The sequence below is a fragment of the Typopeltis vanoorti genome, chromosome 4 (assembly GCF_054136105.1).
Source record: "Typopeltis vanoorti isolate ZY-2024b chromosome 4, IOZ_Tvanoo_1.0, whole genome shotgun sequence".
Classification (NCBI taxonomy): Eukaryota; Metazoa; Arthropoda; class Arachnida; order Uropygi; family Thelyphonidae; genus Typopeltis; species Typopeltis vanoorti.
The window spans coordinates 68,136,218-68,160,254 of record NC_143552.1 but is presented as its reverse complement, the minus strand read 5'-3'; the positions used below and the strand labels follow the sequence as shown (position 1 = coordinate 68,160,254).

The 24,037-nt window shown below is 34.1% G+C and overlaps 1 protein-coding gene across 1 annotated transcript in view; it reads left to right on the top strand.

Moving 5' to 3' along the window:
• The window catches only part of LOC150107383 (HEAT repeat-containing protein 1-like), a 121,909-nt gene that overhangs the window by 73,546 nt on the left and 24,326 nt on the right, over positions 1-24,037 (top strand). The window contains exons 12-14 of the mRNA XM_090391825.1: positions 8,674-8,893; positions 14,220-14,348; positions 22,120-22,341. Of these exons, the coding sequence (XP_090247951.1) occupies positions 8,674-8,893; positions 14,220-14,348; positions 22,120-22,341 (571 nt within the window). The remainder of the gene's footprint in view (positions 1-8,673; positions 8,894-14,219; positions 14,349-22,119; positions 22,342-24,037) is intronic.

The window sequence follows — 24,037 nt, the reverse complement described above, 5'->3', positions numbered from 1 at the left end:
CAAAAACAGGTTAAACTAAATATAGAATATAATAATTACTTTTCTTTAAGGATTTGTTCCCATCTTTTTAAGCATTTTCACATCACTTTCTTGAAAATGTATAACCATTCGAGGTTTTTGTTGATGGAGAATCTTTCCTTAAATACACTGCTGTGTTACCATAGTGTGAATAGTATAAATTTTGTGTTGCAATTATTGCAAACAGTTTTCTACATGATCAACTTTATATGAATATATTTCTTTCAAACAAAATGCTGTAAGTAGTCTTTACTTCTCAAAATATCATATACTGATATATATCCTTGAGAAGACTATGATACTATGATAATACTACAGAATTAGGTTTACATTATTATTAGCTTCCCATCAACATTTTTCTTCCAGATTACTGTTTTTTTACGCAGTTGAGTATTGTCAGATTTTACTTTTCATCCTTGTAAGGCTATTAGCTGCATCATTTTTTTTTTTTTTTTTTTATTTCGAGACCATTCACGATAGTTGATTAATCAATCTATAGTACATTTGTACCACGGTACCATGTATAGGTAGTGGATTATATAAGGAGAAACTTGTTTACATTTGCTTTAAAAGCCTGTATATTGTGTTCCTTGGTAAACACATAAAGGGGAAAGACTGTGATGCCAGAAGAAGCATGTTGGGTGGCAGCTGCATATGTTCCAGTGGACTTAGTACTGAGTGGAAAATTATTAATGCTATTTCATATGAGCATTTTCCATGGAAATATTTATAGAATACACACATTGCAGAAACCAAGTGCCTGTGCAAAAGTGGAAGGAGTGAGTTGGTAAGAGATGGGTAATTAATCAATTTAATTGCCCTCCTCTGTATTGAGTCAAGCATTTTGAGGGAGCTTTTAGTGCTCCATTCTAAATGTGAGAACAATATTCAATAGCTGGACAGATTTGTGAAAGTAAAGTATGGTCTTGAGCTAATGAGAATCCCTGGTTTTTTAGAAGCTGAGGAGGCAGTGGTTGTGTTGTCAGGGTGATTCCAAGAAGAGAAATCTCGTTTTGTTTTGAAATTTGAGTGTTGTCAAAGGTACTACTGAAGGAAATTGATGAGGTTGTGAAAGTAAAGTATGGTCTTGAGCTAATGAGAATCCCTGGGTTTTACTAGCATTGAAATTGATGAGGTTATCTGAACCCCATTATAGGATGGCCTGGAGATCAGAATTGAGAGCAGTGAGGATTGATGTAGGTCGATGTGATTTGTGTAGAGTAAGGTTTATCAAATGAAAGGGAAGAGTGCAATGTGCTGTCATCTGCAAAACTGTGTATTGAGTTGGAGATCAACTGAAGTAGATCAGTGATATATAGCAGAAAGAGGGTTAGTAAGAGAACAGAACCTTGTGGAATCCCAGCATTAGTTAAATGGTGAAAGAATATTAAACCACCCACCATCACACATAGTGTACTTCCAGACAGAAAGCTGGCAATCTAACTGCAGAAGTCCTGGGACAGACCAAATGATAGGAGTTTGTTTAGCAAGCCTTTGTGCTAGATCAGATCTAAAGCTTTGGAGATATTAAGTGCAACTGCTTGAAATTCACCAAACTTCTCCATACCATTTGTCCACAGATATGTGAGTAGATCTCCTGTTGATCAGCATCGACAGAATCCATACTGGTGGTCATTTATTAGCTGGGTGCCTTCAAGGTAGTGTAGGAGTTGAGAATTAATAGTTCTCTCCATTACTTTAAATAGGAGTGAGGTGAGTGAGATAGGGTGGTAGTTTGACTGCAGTGATTTGTCACACTTTTTTGGAATGGGTTGAACATAGGCCAGGCTATGGGATAGATACCAGTGGAGTAAGAGAGTATATACAGGTGACATGGATAGGAGTCAGTTCTTGTGTGCAAACCAATTGGAGGAATGCCATCAGGGATAGAAGACTTTTTTTGTCTAATTTGGACAACATTTTTCTGGCTAAAGGATATAGGAGGTTGTATATTGGGTATCCGGCATGGTTGTGGGAGAGAGGAACATTTATCATGGTTAGTTATGTGTGCATTGGAGGCAAAGTGTGAAGCCAGGAGATTGGCTTTTTCTGTGGGTGATGATGAAATAGAACCATCATGATCGGGGGAGGGAGAGCGTTGGGCAAAAGCTACGACCAGTTGCTTTGGCAAGAGACCAAAAATGCTTGGCTGCTGTTTGGACAAGTTTTTTTGAAAGAGTTTTCTTGCAGTGATTTCAGGCTTGAATACAAGCACTAAAAGCAGATGGAGTTCTTGAAAGCCAGTTGTGGTATGCTTGATTTTTTTATTTGTACAACCTTAGTGCATCTTTTGGAGAACCAGGGTTTAGTTACGGGATGGCAGGTCAGAGTACTTTGGGTAATGTATGTTTCCATGCCAGTAAGAATTACTTCAGTGATACATTTGGTGTATATATTTTTGATTGGTAGGCCAGTCCAACCATGGGAATGAGGAATAGAAGTAATGGATTCTGTCCCTCTTTGGCCCTGTTATAATTCCAAACTACTGTTGTATGGGAATGGCTGTCTAAGTGTTGTTGAAGGTTTTTCATTCCTGCTATCATAATTTTTGTTGATTTTCATACCAAATTTGTCAGATCTGTCATTTATTAAATTAAAGAGTTCTGATGACTTGTCATGAGTATGTTTTAGTCTATAGTAGCCACTGCATAAAATGAAGAATTAAGTTTAATATATATGATTTTTATCATCATCATCATCAAATTCCTGACATGTACCCTCAAGGGGGTGTACAGGATATGATAGTACTACATGAAAAATTTACATCATTACTAATATGATTTTTATATCAGATTTAATATTACTTTCTTTCATAATGTGAACCTTATGGATGATGAATAACCTTGAAGATAATCATGCATCTTTGCCTTGCACCTGATTTTACAATACTGAATCATCAATCATCAATCAACAATACTGAAATCATCAATACTGAAAGATTAAATCATCTTTCAGTATTGATGATTTGAATCCTAACTGTTGTTTTATAACTTGAGTATAGGTCATATATTGCTCTTAATTTGTCAGGAAATGACAACATATACTGGAATATTAATTATAAAAAAAAACTTTAATCAATACCTTCCTGTATTTCGGCAATGTTACATTGCCATCACTAGGGATCACAAAAAACAATTTGTGCATGCAGGAACTAACACTGAACTAATGAGGCTGAATAAAGGCAACAGAAGTCATTAATATTCTAGTGCTAACAATGTAATATTCTTTCCTAATATCTTCATTTTTAATATGGTTCTGCTATCAATGGCATCTCTTCTTTTCTTTTCTTCTTCTCATCATTTCTTGAAAAATTGAAAGTTATGTATAACCAACATATAAGCTTATCTACAAGAATATATTGCTTTACGTGACATTTTTGTGAAATCACTCACTTCAGTAAACTATTGAAATGTTCCAGCATAATTCCCTGTATCACTGATGCTGTGCTAAAAGAAATTCACTGTAGCAAACTTCGTTATGACAAACTGATTTCTTTGGTTTGTTATTGTGGAAGCCGACTGTAAATTATAATGTACATTTTGTATATATAAATGCATACATATGTGTAATCATTAAATTAACATTTTCAGATGTCACTGCATTTCCTTTCACTTGCATTTCCAGTTAGCCATGTTTCAAACAAAGATAACATAAAAGTTTTTGTAACTTGTCTTTGTATTGTACAATCATTTCATAATAAACAATCATCTGTTCTCTGTATCCAGTAAAAGAGATTTTTCTTGCAACAAAGTGATGCATGAATCATTTATGCGCAATGCTAAATGAATGTTATTATTTAAATTGACTCACCAGAGTAGTCTAATTTAAGAATTTTTTCCTTTACAATTTCTAACTCAGGCATGCTTCAGACAGAGTTGCTTCAATCATCTGCAAAAAGAATGACCAGAATTTGACTGGTTCAAGAAGTTTGAGGTGTATACTGTCAAATTAACTCCGTATTTCAAAAAAAAAAAAAGAAAGAAAAGAAAAAAAAACTGTGAGGTGTCACTTTCACTAGCTTGACACTGAATTGCAGCTATAAAAATGTTTGCACAGCTTAATAGCAAAACATAATAGCAAAATTAATAGCAAAACAGTTAGTCTTAGAACTGGTATGATATCCATACAGAATTACTTCCTAGTCTTTGGGCAGATAATTTCTTGATATGAATTGTTACCGATGATGGATATTAGATCTACTTCAACGATCCTAATGCAGTTAGAAATCAGTGGATTAATTATTCTAAATCAGTTAGCATTTCTATTTCTAATAAGAGTTTATTTCAAGAACAAGATCAGGTGTACATATTTGGGAGAATTTTGGAATACTCTACTTTAAACTAGTTTCAGAAAAATGCTTAAATAATACTGACTTCTCTTTCCAAAGGAAAATGAGTACATGTTGTTATGCACAAGCACCACCTGACATTGGTCAACAGAATGGATGTTTTTCAACAGGACAATCCATCACATGCAAGTTCAGATTTATTATCATCATTAAATTCCTGATTTAATTATTAAAGTTGACATTATCACTAACTTCATTTTGACAGTTTTCCTCCAAATTAATCTGTTATCTGTCAGAACTCCAGTACTGTTAGATTTTATATTTAAGTTCTTCTAAGCCAATTTCTTACTACATTAATTCACCTAAATATTGGTTTTTCTACCATTCCCTGTATGAAACTCCTGTTTTGCTAACCATTCTTCTCTCATTCTGTTAAAGCGATCACAGCACTTGATATTAGGTCTACTCGCACATTTCTCAGTGCTAACAATGTAATATTCCTTCCTAATATCTACATTTTTAATATGGTTCTGCTATCAGTGGCATCTCTTCACTCTATTTTTCTCAGAACTCTTGTATCTATGCTATCTAGTCTTTGATCAACTGTTTTACTTCTAACCCAGCCCTCAGAACCATCATCATCAAATTCCTGATATGTACCCTCAAGAGGTGTACAAGATATTATGATAGTACTACATGAAGAACTTACATCATTACTAACTTCCTGTCAACAGTTTTCCTCCAAATCAATCTGTTATATGTCAAGAGACTCCAACATTATCAGATCGTATATTTCTGTCTTCTAAGGCACTTTTTGCTGTATCAATTGACCTATATCTTGGTCTTCCTTTGAGTCTTTTTCCTGCCAACCTTCCAGAGAACGTTCATTTTGCTAATCTTTCCATTCTCCCAACTGAGATTAGCTGTGGTAACACATTCCTGTATGCAATCAATGTCAATTTATTGCTAATATCCTCGTTTTTAATATGATGTTGCCATTGATGCCATCTGATCTGTTCATGCCCCTAATCTTTCTCTGGACTCTCATATCTGCGGTCTCTAATCTTTGGTCAAGTGTTTTATTTCTGACGGAGCTCTCAGATCGATAAGTTGAAATTGGTTTGAACACTGTCTTATATACAGTTAATTTAGTGTTTTGACTAATTTCTCTCTTATTCCATATAGATTTATTCAGTTGACTTCCTACCATACTGGCTTTGTTGATTATGTTGTCTATTTCTATATTTAATTACCATCTTCATGAAAAATTTTGCCGAAGTAGCTGAAATGTTTTATTGTTCTATAGATTCTCCATTCACAATGCAGTTGATATTTTCAATGTTTCTGCCTAATTTCATCATTTTCTTGTTTTTGCTGATTTTCATACCAAATTTATTAAACAGTCATTCAGTTCTTGTAGTCAAACTTATACATTAGTAATCCATAACTGGCAGATTTTAGGAAAAGACAACGTATACTAGAATATTAATTAAGAACTAAAATAAAAAATTAAAATTAAAATTAAAATTAAGGGAGAACCTTTAGGACTCTAGGACCGACTTCAGTTATTTTTTTCAGCCATATTTGTTTAGTTTTAGTGCATGCAGGCACATATCATGATTTTATGTTCCATGAAGATGGTAATGTAGCGTAATTAAATATAGGAAGTATTAATTAAAGTTTTTAATTAATATTCTAATATACATTGTCTTTCCCTAAAATCTGGCAGTTAACAGTTATTCAGTTTAGTCAGGGAATCTTGCAGACTTGTACTGAATTTATTTAAAAGTATAAAGTATATATCATCTGTATAAAGTAAAGAGCTGAGATTAACATTATAATTTTGATATCAAGTTTAAAACCACTTTCCTTCATAATGTGATCCATATTAATAATGAATAACAGAGGGGATAATGTACATCTTTGTCTGACACCAGATTTAACATCAAACCATCTTCCTGTGGAGCCTCCGTAGCTCAGTCAGTATAGACGAAGCCCTTTGGTCCGAAAGATGTGCATTCGATTTCCGTCAGTGACATGAAGAACCTTATCTGGTCTCTTTTGATGAGATAAGACTTCCTGTAAGGAGGGTTTTTCCTCCCCCAACACAGGCAATCTGGTCTCCTGAACACACATAGCTACAGTCATAAAAAATATACTACGGCAAGGAAAGCAACGGGAAACCACCTTGCCCATAATCATCTCCCTAGTATGGTAGCATATAGCTACCCCCCACCAGCTGTATGGCTGAGGAAATAGTAATAGGATAGGACAACTACCTTCAGTTCTAACTGCTGACTTGCAACTCAAATAAAGACTAAATATTGCTTGATATAGTGCCCCGTTGACACAATATATAACTGTAGCATTTTGAATAGCTTTTCTATTGACACTTTGTCATATGCTTTTTGCAGGTCTACAGATGCTGGCATGAAATTCTGCCATGTTGCATCGTCATTTTACATTTTGGTTTAAGTCAATAAGAATACAATTTGGTTGCCTAAATGCAAAATTGCCAGCCCATCCTTGTTCGTTCAGTATCTGGGTAGATGCCTAACAGGGTGTTAAAATAGATTAACAACATAAGTAAATAACCATAAATTAAAATTTGTTTTCCAACTGCCTTGTATACAACAGTTCTAGTTTTTTTTTTTTTTTTACTAATTTTTCCCTTATTACATAAACATTTATTTATTTATTTGACTCTCTATTCCAGCTTCGCTTATTATGTGTCCTATTTTCAGTAATTTGCCTTCCTCACTAAAAAATTGTACCTAAAATAGTTCAAATCTTTTAAGTGTTCTGCCTATTTTTATAGTATATTTCTTTTTTATTGTAGAATTTCATACCATTACGGCAGTTATTCTGTGTAGTTAAGGAATCCTGCTAGCATGTACTAGATGCATTTAAGAGTATAACATCATCATCTGCTTAATGTAAGGAGTACTGTAGGTTGAATGTCTCTAATTTTAATATTGAGGGCTAACTGCTTTCTTTTTCATAATGTGATCAATATAGTTAATGAATAACAGTGAAGATAGTGTGTACCCTATTCCTATACCTGATTTTACATCAAACCATCTTTCTGAACCTCCTTCAATTCTAACAGCTAACTTACATCTTAAATTTAGACTATATATATTGCTACATATTGTATTTAAATGTAGTGTTTTGAAAAGATCTTCTCTGACACCATGTGGTATGCTTTTTTACAGATCTACAAAACTTAATGCATATCCTTGTTATATTCCCATGATTTCTTAGCTGTTTGTTATAATGTGAAAATCTGATCTCGATGATCCCGTTTTGTAGAAGATTGTCAAGATCTTCAACTTTTCTTAGCATCCAAACACTCAATATGGAAATTCCTCTGTAATTCTCAGATTCAGTTTTATTTCCGTTTCAATAATGAAATACCACAAGTTGGCATATTGAAAAGAATTATAAAAATGGATGAAAACTCACATAAAAAACTTTATTAACACAGATAGTTCTAAAAAGTGCCACTTAGTAGCTAATGTGAGATATCTAAAATAAGGCCAATAATTTCCTTACTTATTTAAAAAAATAATATAAATAAATAAATATATATATACATAGACAAATTAAAATAGGAAAGAGTCTGCATCTCTCCCCTTTGTGGGAGATAGTACTTTTCAAATAAGTTAGGAAATTATTGACTTTTTTTAATTATCTTACATTAGCTACTCAGGTAGCACTTTTTACAAATGTTATTGTTTAATTGCTATTCTGTGAACTTGTGTTGATGTTGCCTATGATACTTAGGCAAAAATTCTATGTTAATAAAGTTTTTCCATGAGTTTTCCTCCATTTTTATAATTCTTTTCATTCATTTTATTTCCCTTTTTGGGAGAGCTCTAATGCAATCATCCGAAATTCAGCCATTCAAGGAATTATCAAAAGTGTTAAAAAAAAAAGTTGATGGAATAAGAAACAAAGAATGATGCTATCAGGTTTTGAATGTACTTAATAAGAAATCTTGCATACACTCTTCTCAGCCATCCCGCACACACAACGTTATTGATCTATTTCAATTGTTCCTTACGTACTTACTGATGTATTAGCCTCCTTTTTGTAAACCTAGTCATTGTAATATCAGTTATATAAATTGACATATAATGAGTTTTTAACTTAGTTATAGTTTGGGTAACTAATTTTTCTGGTACCATGTTCCAAAACTTTCATAATCAATTTCAAAATTGGTATTGAGCACTTCTGTATTTAACTGCTGTTAAAATGATACAGATGATTTTTTGATAATCTCTCAATGAAAATGATTTTTCTCCTTCTTAAAAAATATATTACAGTTATCTTGTCAAATAATCTTATCATCTAATATTATGCAGGAGTTTGGAGTTACAGAACTGCCCATCTGCTGATTATATTCATCAAGTAATTTTATCCTGCATTTACAACTGTTGTCAAATACTTCAAGCAGAGAGAACCATTCTTGATGAGAGAAAGTTCCAAGTAGAATTAGTTGTACAGTGTATTCGGAAGTCTTCTAACCCACACACTCATCATCATGCTCTTCTGTTGCTCAACCTTGCTGCTATTATGTTTCCTGTAAGTAATTTACAGAATTTTATAAAGTACCTTAACATTAAATTTCTCCATTAAGCATTGGTTTAATGTGCATATTCTAGCAGACTGTATTTTTATTTGTTTAGGAACTGGGGAAAAAAATATAAAGAGGAATAGCTTCATCATCATTTTGAGCTATATTTGAGCTATGAATATATATTATTCTCGTTAAATTTTGTTCTTGATGCAACGACAATATCAGCTTTATATCCTAGAATGTATCATCAGTGAGGTGAGGCAATGCTGCATTTCCCCTTATTGGTTTTTGATCAACATTTTTATTGTTCTATTGATTTTCTACTTTGAATCCCTTGTAGTCTCCTTGCTTTTAATGCAGCCCTAATTTCAGTGCGTGTATATCTTATAAATATTTCCTGATCTTTTGTCTCTTATTGTGGAGTAAATTACTCCAATCTTAGATTTTCTCTGCGTTCACATTATAAATATCAATAGTATTAATTCCTTTCTGATATCCACATGTTTAATATGATTCTCTACCATGGATGTTCTGTTTTTTAATCTTTTATATATTTTCTATAGCTAATAAATGCCATGTGTAGCTGTGGGTAAGAGCAAAGTAATCTGTTGATATTCCTTACAAATTACTTGAGGTTGTGTCTTTAAAAATATTTTACGGAGAACGGTGGTCCATAAAACTGAGGTTGATGGAATGAAAGATGAACGGGTAGTGTAGTTCAGTGAGTTATGTAACTGTAAGTGTAGCAGAAATGGGAGAAGCATAATGGATGCCAGTTATAATGAACAGTGCCCATGTTATGTAGAAATATCTATAGAAGAGAACAATATGCAAACCAACTGTTTGCAAGCCAGTGGTTGATGAGAGTCTGTGAAAGAGGAGTTACGAGTTAACCAAACTACCCCTCTAAAGAACCATTTAGAATTTTAAGACAGGTTTTAGATGTACCATCCCAAATGTGAGAACAGTATTTCAAAGTTGGGCACATTTGGGATTTGTATAGATTTACAGAGATTATAGAGATTAAGCATGTTGACAGATGAAAATCAACACCTTGAATGGAAAATGATGTTGGCTTTCTTTAGAAGTTGATAATGCTATAATGATGAAGTGCTTATGCTCGGAAAGGTTAGCAACTAATGCCGTAGGCATCAGTCTGTTAAGAGAGAGAAAGATCTAATCCTGACTGTTAAGTTGGGTATCATCAAAGGTAAGGGGAGAACAACAAAGGCCTTTTTTGTGAGAAAAAAGACAAAAATGTAGTTTGGAAGCATTGAAAGTGACTAGATATTATTATCCAATTGAATGATGGAGTGGAGATCAGTGTTTAAGAACACTTGTTGTAGACGATCTTAAATCTTAAGCTATTTGAGCACTGTTCAAATTTGTCGTATGCATAGGATGAGTGGAGAGTGCTGTCATCGGTAAAAATGTGGATGGAGTTTGAGATCAGTGAGAGAATGTTGTTTATATATATGAGAAACAAAGTGGGTGAAATAACAAAGTCCTGAGATACATCTGCTTTAGTCAGAAAATCTGAAGAAAGAACACTCTCCACCATTACACAGCATAATGGCTCAGTTAAAAACAGGAAGTTGTTACTATAAGATGGCAGTTTGCTGTTTTTTTTTTTTTTTTGCTGTTTTTTTTTGTGTTTTTTTCTACAGATTTTTCTGCACATTTTCATAGCATGTGGTCAGAGGTTATCGAATTGGGCAAGGAAATCTGCTGTTATTCCAAAGCAATAATAATAATAACTGAGAGCTAATGTTTTTATTTTTCCACGAGGCAATTCCCCTTATGAAAAGTTGTAAGCTCTTAGCCTGTCTGTGGTATTAATATACAAATGAGTGGGGCTAAGAGTTATAAAATTTGGGAATCTCTGCTTTATAGATTAAACATGATATTTCAGGCCTCTCAGCAGGGTGATAGTTTCGAGTCTCTTACTACCATTAATACTTCAGGTTTAAGAAAGAAATTAATTTCAGATGCCATATTATGATTTTTTTTTTTTTTTTTAAACTGCATATCTCTATGAAAGGTTCTGTAGTACACTAGTTAGTACTATGGATAGTAAGGATTTTTTAATTATGTTTTTATAAACCCCATCTTGGCTACTGCATTCAGATCTGGTCACCAGGGTTTCTTGGCAGTAAGGAAGAGGTGAAGAGGATTTGGAGGTGAGTGAACAAGATAGTAGCAGGTCTATTCAATGAACCTTAAGAGAACAGGTTGAAGACTTGTGCATTACAGAGACTGGTTGACAGGTGGAAAAACGGTGATATGATTGAGACATACAAATGAGGATGCGGCTGATCTGACAGATTGTTTAATATTGTTCAAACAAATTGTTTAATATAAATATTCTTACATATATCTAGTGAACTTGGAGATCATGAGTAGCTGTGCATGCATATATTACAAGTGATATTCCACACTGTTTATGTGGTCAATTTTGGTTTAACACGTATTATGTAAAGATGTATGATATTTCATAGTAAATTGTATCTGAGAGATACCATGACCTCCAATGTTATAGTTTAGTATTAGTTTAGTTGTTTTTTTTATATACCTTTGAAAATGGCTGGAAAACTATATCGATTGGATAATCCAGCATATATTGTAGAGATTCAGCGATTTTGTTACTCGGGTCCAATGATGAGAATGATAGAGTCAAATGCGAAAGTGATATTTAATAGTAAATTGTATCTGAGAGATACCGTGAACTTCAATGTCAGTATAGTATTGGTTTAGTTGTTTTTTCTTTGTTTCTTTGTTCAGTAATTTCTAGATTGCAACTGAAATTAAATAAACCATCAGCTAACGCTTTTTATTCAAGTATAGTGAGTAGGCGAGGCCGTTTTAGCCCTGTCTAACTTTTGGAGACTGAGTGGGCAGTTCAATCTCCACTGGTACCCAATCAGAGATAGCTGGCCCAAGGCTATCACTAATTAAGCGGCACGCAGTGAAGAGGCAGCTCAACAAGTGCTGCCATTTTGTGGTCCCTAACCCTAACACAATATATTTATTGTCTGAAATAGTGTGGGTTCTACAGTCGATTTTCTTGAGTTTACGGGATGAAAAACCTGCTTGCCAGTGCTAGAGATTGACTAACTCAGGAAGTCAATCTCTAGAGGAAGAGGATTTCCTCTAGTCACCGACTAGATTTGAAACACCGAGTCTTCTTTCGTGTGGTTAAGCACTGTGGTGTGCAAACACCACATCCTATCAGCTACACAGACTCTCTTATCGCATAAATAAACCATCATTTATTATATTTGCAGTGGTTTTTTTTTAATTATTATTATTTTTTATTGCATTTTAGCACATACTATTTTTTCAACTGCTACCTCCTTTGAGGTTCAAAGCAGAGTATGATAGATACTGCACAAATGTTGAATAGTGCTTGACATGATGTTTGGGGCTCCCTCGTTGAGTCTAAGAACTCCATGGGGTAGCTAATAATAATAATAATATATATTGTATTTTTTTTTAATTTAATTTTTACATAGTCTAACTCTTAGTGACCAAACCTGCAACTTTTCCAAGCCAATAAGAGGGACCATGGTCTCACAGGGGTAATAAAATTCCTCTGCCACTAAAAGACAATCACAAACATCCTTGCCTGCAGCATATTTGAACCTTTCAGACTGTTGGTTTGAGAGAGGGTATGTTAACCACTTTGTCAATCAGGCCAGCAAACAAATAAATAATAAAGGCAATTTAACAAAGTGAAATATTATAGGATCTTTATAATGCATTTGACTCTTGTTATTGCAAAACCATTATGTCACTCGCTATAAGTAGCTACCAAACAAACAAACAAACAAAAAATTAACAAGTCCTATAAGGCACAATGCTATTATAAAGAAGATTGACTGTAGCAAACTGTTCACTATAACAAATTATTCCTGTGATCTCTACAAATTTGTTACAGATTCACTGCCTATAATGAATAAAAATAGAAAAATATAGGGTGTCCACATTGGACCTCCCTAGTTCCAAAGAATGGTAAAAAAATCTAAATGCGGAAATATGTAAAGTTTGGGTTGTTCAGACATTCATTCCAGAGATTCTACAATTTTCATCCAGAATCCTTTCCTGCAAGAATTCTGGAAAAAATTCTTTTCCAGAATTCTTGCAGGAAATCAAGCAAAATGCTAAGTCCCAATGGGTAATATTTGCAGCTGAAATTCTTCAACATGTCAACAAGAATCCAGATTTTCTTTTTGAACAAAGCCACTTTTTATATCAACTGAAAATTGACACAATGTCAGGATATGGGGAGTGAAAATCTGGTGTGTGGTGTAATGCAAAATGCTAACATTGGCCTTTTTTTTGTAGAAAGCAATATGAACGCAATGATTTATCCCGACATACTGGATAATTTTGTCTTTCCGCAACTTGAATGCTTGCAACTGCACATCCTCTTTCAACAGGATTGTTCCCTGTCATACTGGCATTTGGAGGTCCGTGCAACTCTTGACAGTGCCTTCCCTCAGTGGCAAATCAGACACCACAATCACCGGATCTTACCCCACTTGATTTTTTCTTGTGGAGTATGTGAAGGATGCAGTCTATGCAACTAAAGTAAACAGCCTAGAGAACCTGAAATATTGCATTTCTGCTGCTGCGTCCTCCATCACCCCTGATATGCTTCAGAGAACCTGGTCAGAGATAGACTCTCGACTTAACATTGTGCATGCTACTAAAGGAGCTCACACATGGAAGTGTACTGATTTTTTTTACAAAAACTTGGTGAGTGTTCCTTCTCATTTGTACAATTTCAATGGCATGGTCTATGCACTTAAGTAATAGTAACATGTTGAAACTAGGGAGATCCAATGCGGACACCCTGTGTGTGGTGGATGTGTACCTAGCCTGCCCATGGTACAGAATGTATTGTAGATATGTAAATAACCTTTCGAGCAACATACACACACAAACACATACAATCCATTCATGCTTTAGCTCTACTAACATCACACATTTTATCTTCAAGGGACTATCCTAAACCATAGGTGCATTAAACGACAATGTAAATTATTGATGTAAATAAAAGGTTTGGTTTTATGAGTAAACATCCAAAACAAGTATGTACTCTATTACAAAATAAGTAAGGAAAATAGTTAAATTAACATTTGGTAGTTGACAGAATTCCAGACAATTAGTAAGACATTATGAATGCATTAACAAGTAAAACTAGTTTTGATCCTTATAATATTTCTGTCAGATTGTTCATTGTATGCAGTTCTGTATTGTAGAATTTTATTTGTTCGTATATATTGTTTTATAGGTTTTTGTAACAAGAAAACTTCTCATCTTTTACAGCAACATATTCTCCACAATATCATGGCCATCTTTACATTTATGGGAGCTAGTCTAGTACGTCAAGATGACAGCTACAGTTTTCAAGTCATATCTCAAACTGTGGAGACTATTATTCCTGCTCTGCTGCAGGTATGCAGTGTAGTTGATTACTTAGTAAATTTTAAAAAAATATTAATTTTTTGTTATTATTATTATTATTATTATATGATCTCCTTGGAATCCACTTACCTATCATGAGAATCAAATGCAGCCTGGCATGCCATTCTTAGATTCTATTTTAGTGGTTTATCATGACTTTGTCTTTATAAAGAATCAAACTCTCTCTCTCTTTTAAATCTTTCTTTCAGTAATGCCAGTAATGAAGAATTTCCTTAGAAATAAATATAAGTAAAAAATATTTGCTTTCTTAATCCACCTTTTATGATATGAACATTCGTAGTTGACGATTAAAAATAAAAGCCATATAATGCTGTTTGTTAATCTGATAGCAACCTTGAAATGTTTCTAAATGCTGACATTCTTCTTTTGTCACTAAAGTAGAATAAGTGAATACTCAATGTATTTACTCTCTGTAGAGTCTAAATTTATTTGTACATAAAATACTGCTGATGAGAATATTATGTGATGATACTGATTATTACTGAAGCTAAATTGCAAGTCATAAATTTTTAATCTAATCTAGATTTTTCACTCTAGGATCCCTTACATTGAGGTATGGATTTTTATTGTTGTTTATGTGTGGCTGAAACACACTTGCTGTCATATTTTTTTTCTATTTCCCTTGGAAGATTTATACTAGATTGGTTCACAATAGATCACTACAGAACACTACAAATGGGCTTTTTTTTTTTTTTTTTTTATAGTTATCTCTGCCATAAAACTCTTGAGCCATAAGAAACAAGATAAAATAAATAAACAAAATTTGTCATCTTCCTTAAATGATTGGTTCTTTTGTGCATTTGATTAATTTTGTCTGTATCCCCCATAATTTAAAGTATTAATGTGTGTTGTAGGATTTTTGTATTTTGTCTGTAGCATTTTTGATGGAAGATAAGAAAAACTGCACCTTTGTAGTTGTCTGGTTATTGTCTTAGAGCGTGCAATGGTTTATTCACGATGTTGTCAATAGTTCTAATGTTGTAACTATATTTCAAAGAATCTCTTTAATATAAGAGTTTTGATGATTCCTCGTTTTTTATGCCAGATCGTGGTGGTTACTTAAGATACCAACCTGTATTGAATACCAACCTATACTTCAAAAGTAAGATTACTATGATCTTCAACTGAGGTGAGAACATCCAGGAAGGAAATGGATCTATCTTTTTCTACTTCTGATGTAAATTGGATTTTGGAATTTAAACTGTTAAAGAAGAAGTTAAAACTGTTTAACTGGTTTGATGTGTGTAGAAGTGACTACTGATGATTTTTTGAGTTGTTTTAGGATTATATCCATTTAGGATGGCTGTATTTTTGATTACTTCTAATTCCTGGTTTAAAGATTCTTCAGAGGAGCAGAATTTGTGTGATCTGGAAACTAGTGATTTAATAATGCCAGATATCTGAGATTGATGATGAGCAGAATTGTGAATGTAGCGACCTGAGAATGTAGGCTTGCGAAAGACAGACGTGGCGATGGAACCCTCTTCTTTTCTTTGGATGTGTAAATCCAAAAAGGAGATACCCTCTGGAGATTCTTTTTCTAACGTAAAGTTGATGTGATGATGAAAAAGGTTAATTTTATCTAGAAACAGTTGTAATTCATGTTCGGGATGATCCCAGACTGCAAATACGTCGTAGACATACTTAACCAAATTTTTGGTTTGGGTTCAAAATTGAATATTTTTTCCTCAAGATGTTCTAGAAACAAGTTTGCTAGGGTTGGTAATAAAGGAGATCCCATTGCTGTTTCTTCTTCTTGCTTGTAAATTTGACCTTTCCAGGTGAAGTAACCCGATGCAATAACAAACTTGAACAATTCAACTATATCAGACGGAAATTTTTGAGTTCATAATTCTATTGTTTCTTTATGGGGAATGTTTGTGAAGAGGGAGACAATGTCGAAGCTGATTAACAAGTCAGTTTTTGATAGTTGAATGTCTTTAATTTTTGTGTGAAACTCAGTAGAATTTTTAATTGAAGAAATTGAGTGGCTTATGTGAGGGTGGAGAAGGTTAGATAAGAATCTTGATAACTTGTACGTTGGACAGCTGATACAGTCTACGACGGGTCTAAGTGGAACATTAGTTTTGTGTAGCTTAGGTAAGCCATAAATTCTAGGCGGTCTTGCATGGTATGTCTTAAGTTTTTTGATTGTTTCTTCATCTAAGGAGAAAGTTTCATTAAGTGGCTTATTTAATTTTCTGAGTTGACGTTTCGTACGATCTCGAAGAAGTAAATTCATTTTTCGGTCATATGAATTGGTATCAAGAACCACAGTGGTATTTCCTTTATCAGCTCTAGTAATGATTATATTTTTGTTACGTTTTAAAGAAATAATAGCTTTCAATTCTGATGATGGTGGGATATTTAATTCTGAAGGTTTGGCATTATAGATCACTTTAGCTACTTCAAATCGAAGTCTGTTGTCTTCAATACTGGAGAGATATTTGACGTTTCTTTCTATATTATGTATGAAGTCTAAATATGGGAAACACTGGTGAAATCGCAAATTTATGGCCTCTTGCTAGAACATTTAATTCATCTTTTGTTAGTGGATGGTTAGATAAATTGACTACCCATTTTTCCATTGGTATTTGTTAGTGATATTTTTTGATTGATTTAATAGATTAAGGTATTTAATATGTAGAGCACTATTGCTTTTATCGAAAGCTTTTTTCCTGAATTCTTTGAGACAGTTATAATTAATTATAGCAATTCTAAGGACAAACTCTCACCTTTGATGTTGCCTGACGTTTATGAGATTCCATGCTCATGCAAATTATCTTGCTTTGGACAGACAGGTAAGTCTGTTCAGAAATGCATTTCAGAACATCAAGACCACATTCGTCTTTTTAAACCGCAGAAATCTGGCCTCTCTCAACATGAAATTGAAAATACAAACCATAGGATCCATTGGGAAAAGTCTAAACTTTTACATACATCTTTATAAACATCAACGTTTATACAAAGAAAGTTCTGAAGCCCTACTACACAGACCAAACTTAAACTGCAACAACGTTCTTACTATTCCTAAAATTGTGTTAAATAATTTTTTTTTTTTTTGTACTACTGTAGCACGTTATGCATTTTTAATGAGATTCTATTGTAATCATGTGCTCTAACTGTATGTTATTCCTATCATCATCATAAAATTCCTGCCATGTACCCTCAAGGGGTGTACAGGATATGACAGTACTACATGAAAAAATTACATCATTACTAACTTCCTATCTACAATTTTCCTCCAAATCAGTCTGTTACTTGTCAAGACTCCAACATTATCAGATCTTATATTTCTATCGTCTAAGGCACTTTGTACTGTATCAATCCACCTATATCTTGGTCTTCCTCTGGGTCGTTTTCCTGCCAGCCTGGCAGAGAACACTTGTTTTGCTAATCTTTCCTCTCCCATTCTATTTAAGTGACCATACCACCTGAGATTAACTTTGCTAATGCATTCCTGGATGCTGACAAGGTCAAGTTCTTTCCTAATATCCTCATTTTTAATATGATATTGCCATTGATGCCATCTGTTCATGCCTATAATCTTTCTCAGCACTCTCATATCTGCGGTCTCTAGTCTTTGGTGAAGTGTTTTACTTCTGACCCAGCTCTCAGATCCATAAGTTAAAACTGGTTTGAACACTGTCTTGTATACAGCTAATTTAGTGTTCCGACTAATTTCTCTCTTATTCCATATGAATTTATTCAGTTGACTTCCCACCATACCAGCTTTGCTGATTCTCTTGTCTATTTCTATATTTAATTTACCATCTTCACTAAAAATCATGCCTAAGCAGCTGAAATGTTTTACTTGTTCCACAGGTTCTCCATTCACAACACAGTTGACATTTTCAATGATTCTGCCTATTTTCATTGTCTTTGTCTTTTTATTGCTGACCTTCATACCATATCTATTACAACAGCTATTCAATTTAGTCAGAGAATCTTGCAGACTTGTAGCAGATTTATTTAGAAGTATAACATCATCCGCATAAAGCAAAGAGCTGACATTAACATCTCCAATTTTAATATCAGGTTTAATACCACTTTCCTTCATAATGTGATCCATATAGATAATGAATAACAGAGGGGATAATGTACATCCTTGTCTCACACCAGATTTAACATTAAACCAACTTCCTGTACTTCCTTCAATTCTAACTGCTGACTTGCCACTCAAATAAAGACTAAGTATTGCTTGATATAATGCCCCATTGACTCCATGCAACTGTAGCTCTTTTAACTGCTTCTCTCTTGACACCTTGTCATATGCTATTTCTAGATCTACAAAAGTTAAATACAGATTTTTTTTATATTCCCATGACTTCTCAACTATTTGTCATAAAGTGAAAATCTGATCCTGACAGCTTCTATTTGGCCTGAATCCAGCTTGTTCTTCACCAAGCTTTTCTTCTATAATTCTTCTCAACCGTTTCTCAAGAGTACTTGCATAGATCCTGCCAGGAACACTCAATAGGGAAATACCTCTGTAATTCTCACATTCAGTTTTATTTCCGTTTTTATATATGGGTACTATGAGAGCTCTACTCCAATCATCGGGAATTCGTCCCTCTGTCAAGGCTTTCTGAACTATGCAGTGCAGCCACTGTAAGACTCTTATACCACAATACGTCAGCATTTCTGGTCGAATATCATCTACTCCTGCTGCCTTTCCACATTTCAAGCCTTTGATGGCTTTTTCTACTTCAAGTATGGATATGTATTCCTGACTGCATGCCTGGTCGGTGTTTTTTATCACATGTGCTGTCATCACTGCTTGTTTCATTTAGCAGTTTTTCAAAGTAATTACTCCATACTTCAAGGATATCTTTTTCTCCTGTTTTCATGTCACCTTTATCATCTGTAAGTCCTTTTACAGCATCTTTCCTCCATTCCTAAGCTTCTTCAACAACGTCCAGAATATTTTACCACCTTGTTGATATTTATTTTCTATATTCTTGCCAAAGTCCTCCCATGACTTTTGTTTAGCTAGTTTTACACACTGTTTAGCTTTCTTACATTTGTCTCTGTATTCTGTAAGAGTAAAAGCTGACTTATTTGCCAGGAACTTTTGATATGCTTTCTTCTTTTCCTTCACTGCCTCTTTAACTTCCTGTGTCCACCAGGGAGTTCTGATTTTTTTATCCTTGCACACAACCTCAACACATGCCTCTCTGGCAGAACCAATCAATGTTTTCTTCAGAGTTTTCCACTGAATCTCCAAGGTTTGATTCCTGTTCTCAAACTCTTTCATTTTCTTTTCAATAATCTTTGTGTCTTTTAGTCTACAGTTCACATCTGAGAGCTGCTCAACTTTTATTCGCTTTAAAACTTTCTTACATGTTATTCTTTTCAATATGAAATTCAATTTTATCCTGCTCAAGACTAAATAGTGATCACTTCAAATTTCAAATACTCTGTACACTCTGGTGCCCTGCACCAGGGAGAAAACATCACTATCAACAATAACATAGTCAATGAGACTTTTCTTATTCCTTGCCTCTTCTCTCCATGTGAATTTGTGCACATTTTTATGTTGGAACATGGTGTTAGTAATAACCAGTCCATGTCCTGAGCAGAAATCCAACAGATATTTGCCATTATTATTAGCTTTGCTCTTTTCTCCAAATTTTCCCAAAACATTTTTGTATGTCTGACAATCACTTCCTACACTGCTATTTAGATCCCCAACAAGGACCAACTTTTCCTTTTTCATTGTGTCAGTTGCTTTTTCTAAAGCGTCAAAAAATTCCTCCACTTCTACCTTAGTAGAACCTTCTGAGGGACCATAGGCACAAATAAGTCTCATTGTCCTGTTCCCCATTCTCATATTTGTCCACATTACTTCACTTGAGACTGACTGCCATTCAAGAAGATTAGCCTCGTATTTTGTGTTGAGTACTATGGCTACTCCTTCTTTTCCTTGATTGTCATTGCCTGAATATAACATTTTGTATTTATTGCTCAGAAAGATCTCACCAGTTTTGGTCTTTTTTGTTTCAATCACCCCTCTTATGTCGATCTGGTACTTATCTAATTCCTCAGCTAGCTCCATTTCTTTGCCATTCAGGCTTCTTACATTGATAGTACCGATCTTTAACTCTGGTGATGTTGAGTTGGGGTTTGTTTATAGATTTGTTCCAGTAGCTGACCTTTCGCTGTTCGCCCTGGTTCCCTGGCGAAAACAACGGGGGCCTTTTTAACTGGGTGACGTCCCAGCCGGAATGAAATTTTGTCATGTCGTACCATCATTTTTTATTTTGGTTTAACCAATAAGAATACAATTTGGTCAGCTAAATCCCAAATTGCCAGCCCATCCTTGTTCATTCAGTATCAATGTAGATACCCAACAGGGTGCACCACAAGAAGGTGAGGATTGGACATTAGGTCAGAAGCCCTGGTCGGTTCTCCGCATTCCTTTAAAGGCTATGTGGAGGTCTCCTCTCAGTTATACAGCTTTGACCCTTAAGCAACCCATGCTATGTTATTCCTATTATTGTTTAAAACTACTGTACTGATGATGTCCTAAGATACTTAGGATGAAATATTTACAATTAAATAATTTTCGCTGTGGTTAATACGTGTGTTTCTTTTAATTATGATCGGACCACAGGTTTCGTTATTTAAAAAAGTTCTATATCCTGGAATTGCCATCATGCATTTGTAGTCCACATCTTCAACAGACTGTTGACCACATACTTTTTGCTGTCTACTGCACTCTGTCCAGATGTCCCTAATACAACATGTCATCACTTCCAGAGACTTACTGAAAAGTATTACTCAGAATTAATGCAATTTGCCAATAAGATCAACTTTCAGTCTTTGTAATGTAACATAAATTACTGATATTGTGTGAATTATATAGTGTAAATATATATATAGATAAATATCAATATGGATGTAATGGTCAGAATATGTACATATAGATGTAAAAACATAAATGTAGATATGAATATTGATACAAAATTGGAAATATAAATGTTAATCAGTACTCGGCAGCTACATGTGATGTATGCAATGGAGTATGTAGGAATAAATTACCTCCTAGTAAGGTTACTATTGAGAGGAACATAGTTTCCAGTATTTTGTTAACTTTAGAATTGCGGTGATTGGATTCTTAACTCGGACATTTTTATTACTATGAATTTTTCACATTGTATTTGGAAAACTTCATGAATTATTTAATTCATCACAGCAGTGGGAAGTTATATAGCAATTTTTGCTTATTGGTTTGCAGCAGTGAAAAATATCACTTACATGCATTTAAATTTCCTTCACACTTCCATACTGAGGATTTTTTTTTTATATTTTTTATGATGATGATAGTATAGGTGCATCAAAATACTATCTCAAGAATGCTTTTATTTGTTATTTATTCTTTGTAAATAAATAGATTAATTTTTTTATAATTAAATCTAAATTTTATTAAAATGTTATGCAACAACACACAATGAATTTATCAATTCTTAATGTTTATTTATAGACTTATCTGATAGAATACCAAAATATAAGATCTGACAGTATTGGAGTCCTTAGAGAAATCTTATTAATTTGAAGAAAACTGTTGATAGTATAATGGAAACTTTTCATGTAGTATTATCATATTATCCATTACACTCTATATCTGTGACAGGTGAGGAGGCATTAACCAAATTACCAAATACATGTATATACAGTGTACTTTTACACTGTATATACATGCATTTGTGTACAATGAAATATTACTTGTACTCCATAGGCAAGTCATCAGAAAGATGAAGAAACATCAGTTGTATCTTCTGTGACAAGAGTGTTTGTTGATGCCCTGCCTGATGTTCCACAGCACAGACGACTTCCTCTGTTTTCAAAACTAGTGGCCACCTTAGGACCTGAAAGTTATCTTTGGATTCCTGTTATACAAATAATGGATATGTGTGTGTTCAGGAAATCTGTTATGGGAAGCCAAGATAATAATAATGAGGTAAATAATTGTTTTATTATAAATAAAGATGAATTATAAATAAAAAGATTCCATCTCAAAGAGATGGAATAAACAGAGGCTGACATTTTTTAGCTAAGAGAAGATCACTTTATTCATCTACCATGAAATTATAATCAAATGTTTTCACTCCCCTTCTTCTCACATGCAGGTGATGCCCTTGCTGTGTGTGCTCAGCACACTGTTATTAATAAATTAAGGAGTTAGCACCTCCTCTATTTGTTTTATAACAGTTTCTGCAGGCCAGCTATTAGTATGTAAGGCCAAACCTTATGTAATATGGGCCTCTGATCAGCTGGCAAATCATTTTGCTGCCTCTTACTTTGCTGGGTTATTCCTGGAGGTACTCTGAGTACATCATTTTTTAGGAAAATAGGTGGTGACTGTTGAAACCGTGGTTGGATTAGCATGTGGGTATTTTCTATGTGGGAATTATGTGGACATCCTTAGCTTCTACTGCATGATCGTGCTTTATAAGTTTCCTGAACTTAACCATGAAAGATGACCAAAAAAAAAATACTAGTGTCGCTGCAAATATAAAAGCTCAGAAATCACAAAAAATGCAGCAACAACAAAAAAACCCTGAAAACTCACCCTCAAAATAACACTAAAATTTCACCCATTAAAAAAAAAAAAATTTCCACATCCATTTCACCAATATCTGGGGCCTCAGTACAAGCATTAATGAAGCATGCCACCACTTACAGTTATCAAAATCTGATCCGCTATTCTTAACTCCAGTTAGTATCCTAAATAAAAGTCCATCTCGGATATCCCAACTACATCTTACATGATTCCTTCTTTAAGGGGAGGAACTTGCACTTTGGTCAAATGAGTCATTTCTTGCTAAAGACTCTCAAACTGGGAATTGTGCTTTACAAGAAATGACTCATTTGATCAAAGTGACAGTTCCTCCCCTTAAAGAAGAAATCATATAAGATGTAGTTGGGATATCTGAGAATATCAACCAGAATATCAAATAATCCTGATCATTCTTCCAATACTCTGGATGTTTTAATATTGTAGATGTTTGCTTCCCTCTTGGGGAAGCAAACATCTACAATACTGCAATCATGCATACCTTTTTTATGTCTCTTCTGCAGATCAGTCTCTACCCAGCCAACTCAGCACCTCATAGCAGTACAATGTTGCCAAGTGAAATGACTTCTGGGATTTCTACTTCCCTTTCCCATGGTTTGATTGTTGTTTCTTCTCTACTGATCCTAACACCTACTCTGACCAAATATATGAAATAATCTTTACTAGAAAATTATGGTCTTCAATTCCCCACTCTTCTGCAAACCTCTATGGTTCTTTAAAAAATGTACCTCATACTACATTACCACCCAGAACAAGCGAGAATGTTTACATGATTCATGAATTTTACATTACATGAATGTTATCAGATCCAAATCAGACTTCATAAGAGCTAAATGCAATAACTAAGTAAAACATTAAGTTTACTTAGCAAAGGATCAGAAGGCTTCAATCAAGCCTTCTGATCCTTTGCTAAGGTTGTCTGGTGTAACTTTTGCCTTCCTTATTTCCACCTCTTTACTGTCCTGATTGTACCATAGTAACATCACCCAATGATGCAAACCTCTTTGCATCAGTCTTTTCTTCTAACTCTTCTACTGACAACTAAGGCAAATCACTTCCCACAATACCACAAACTGCT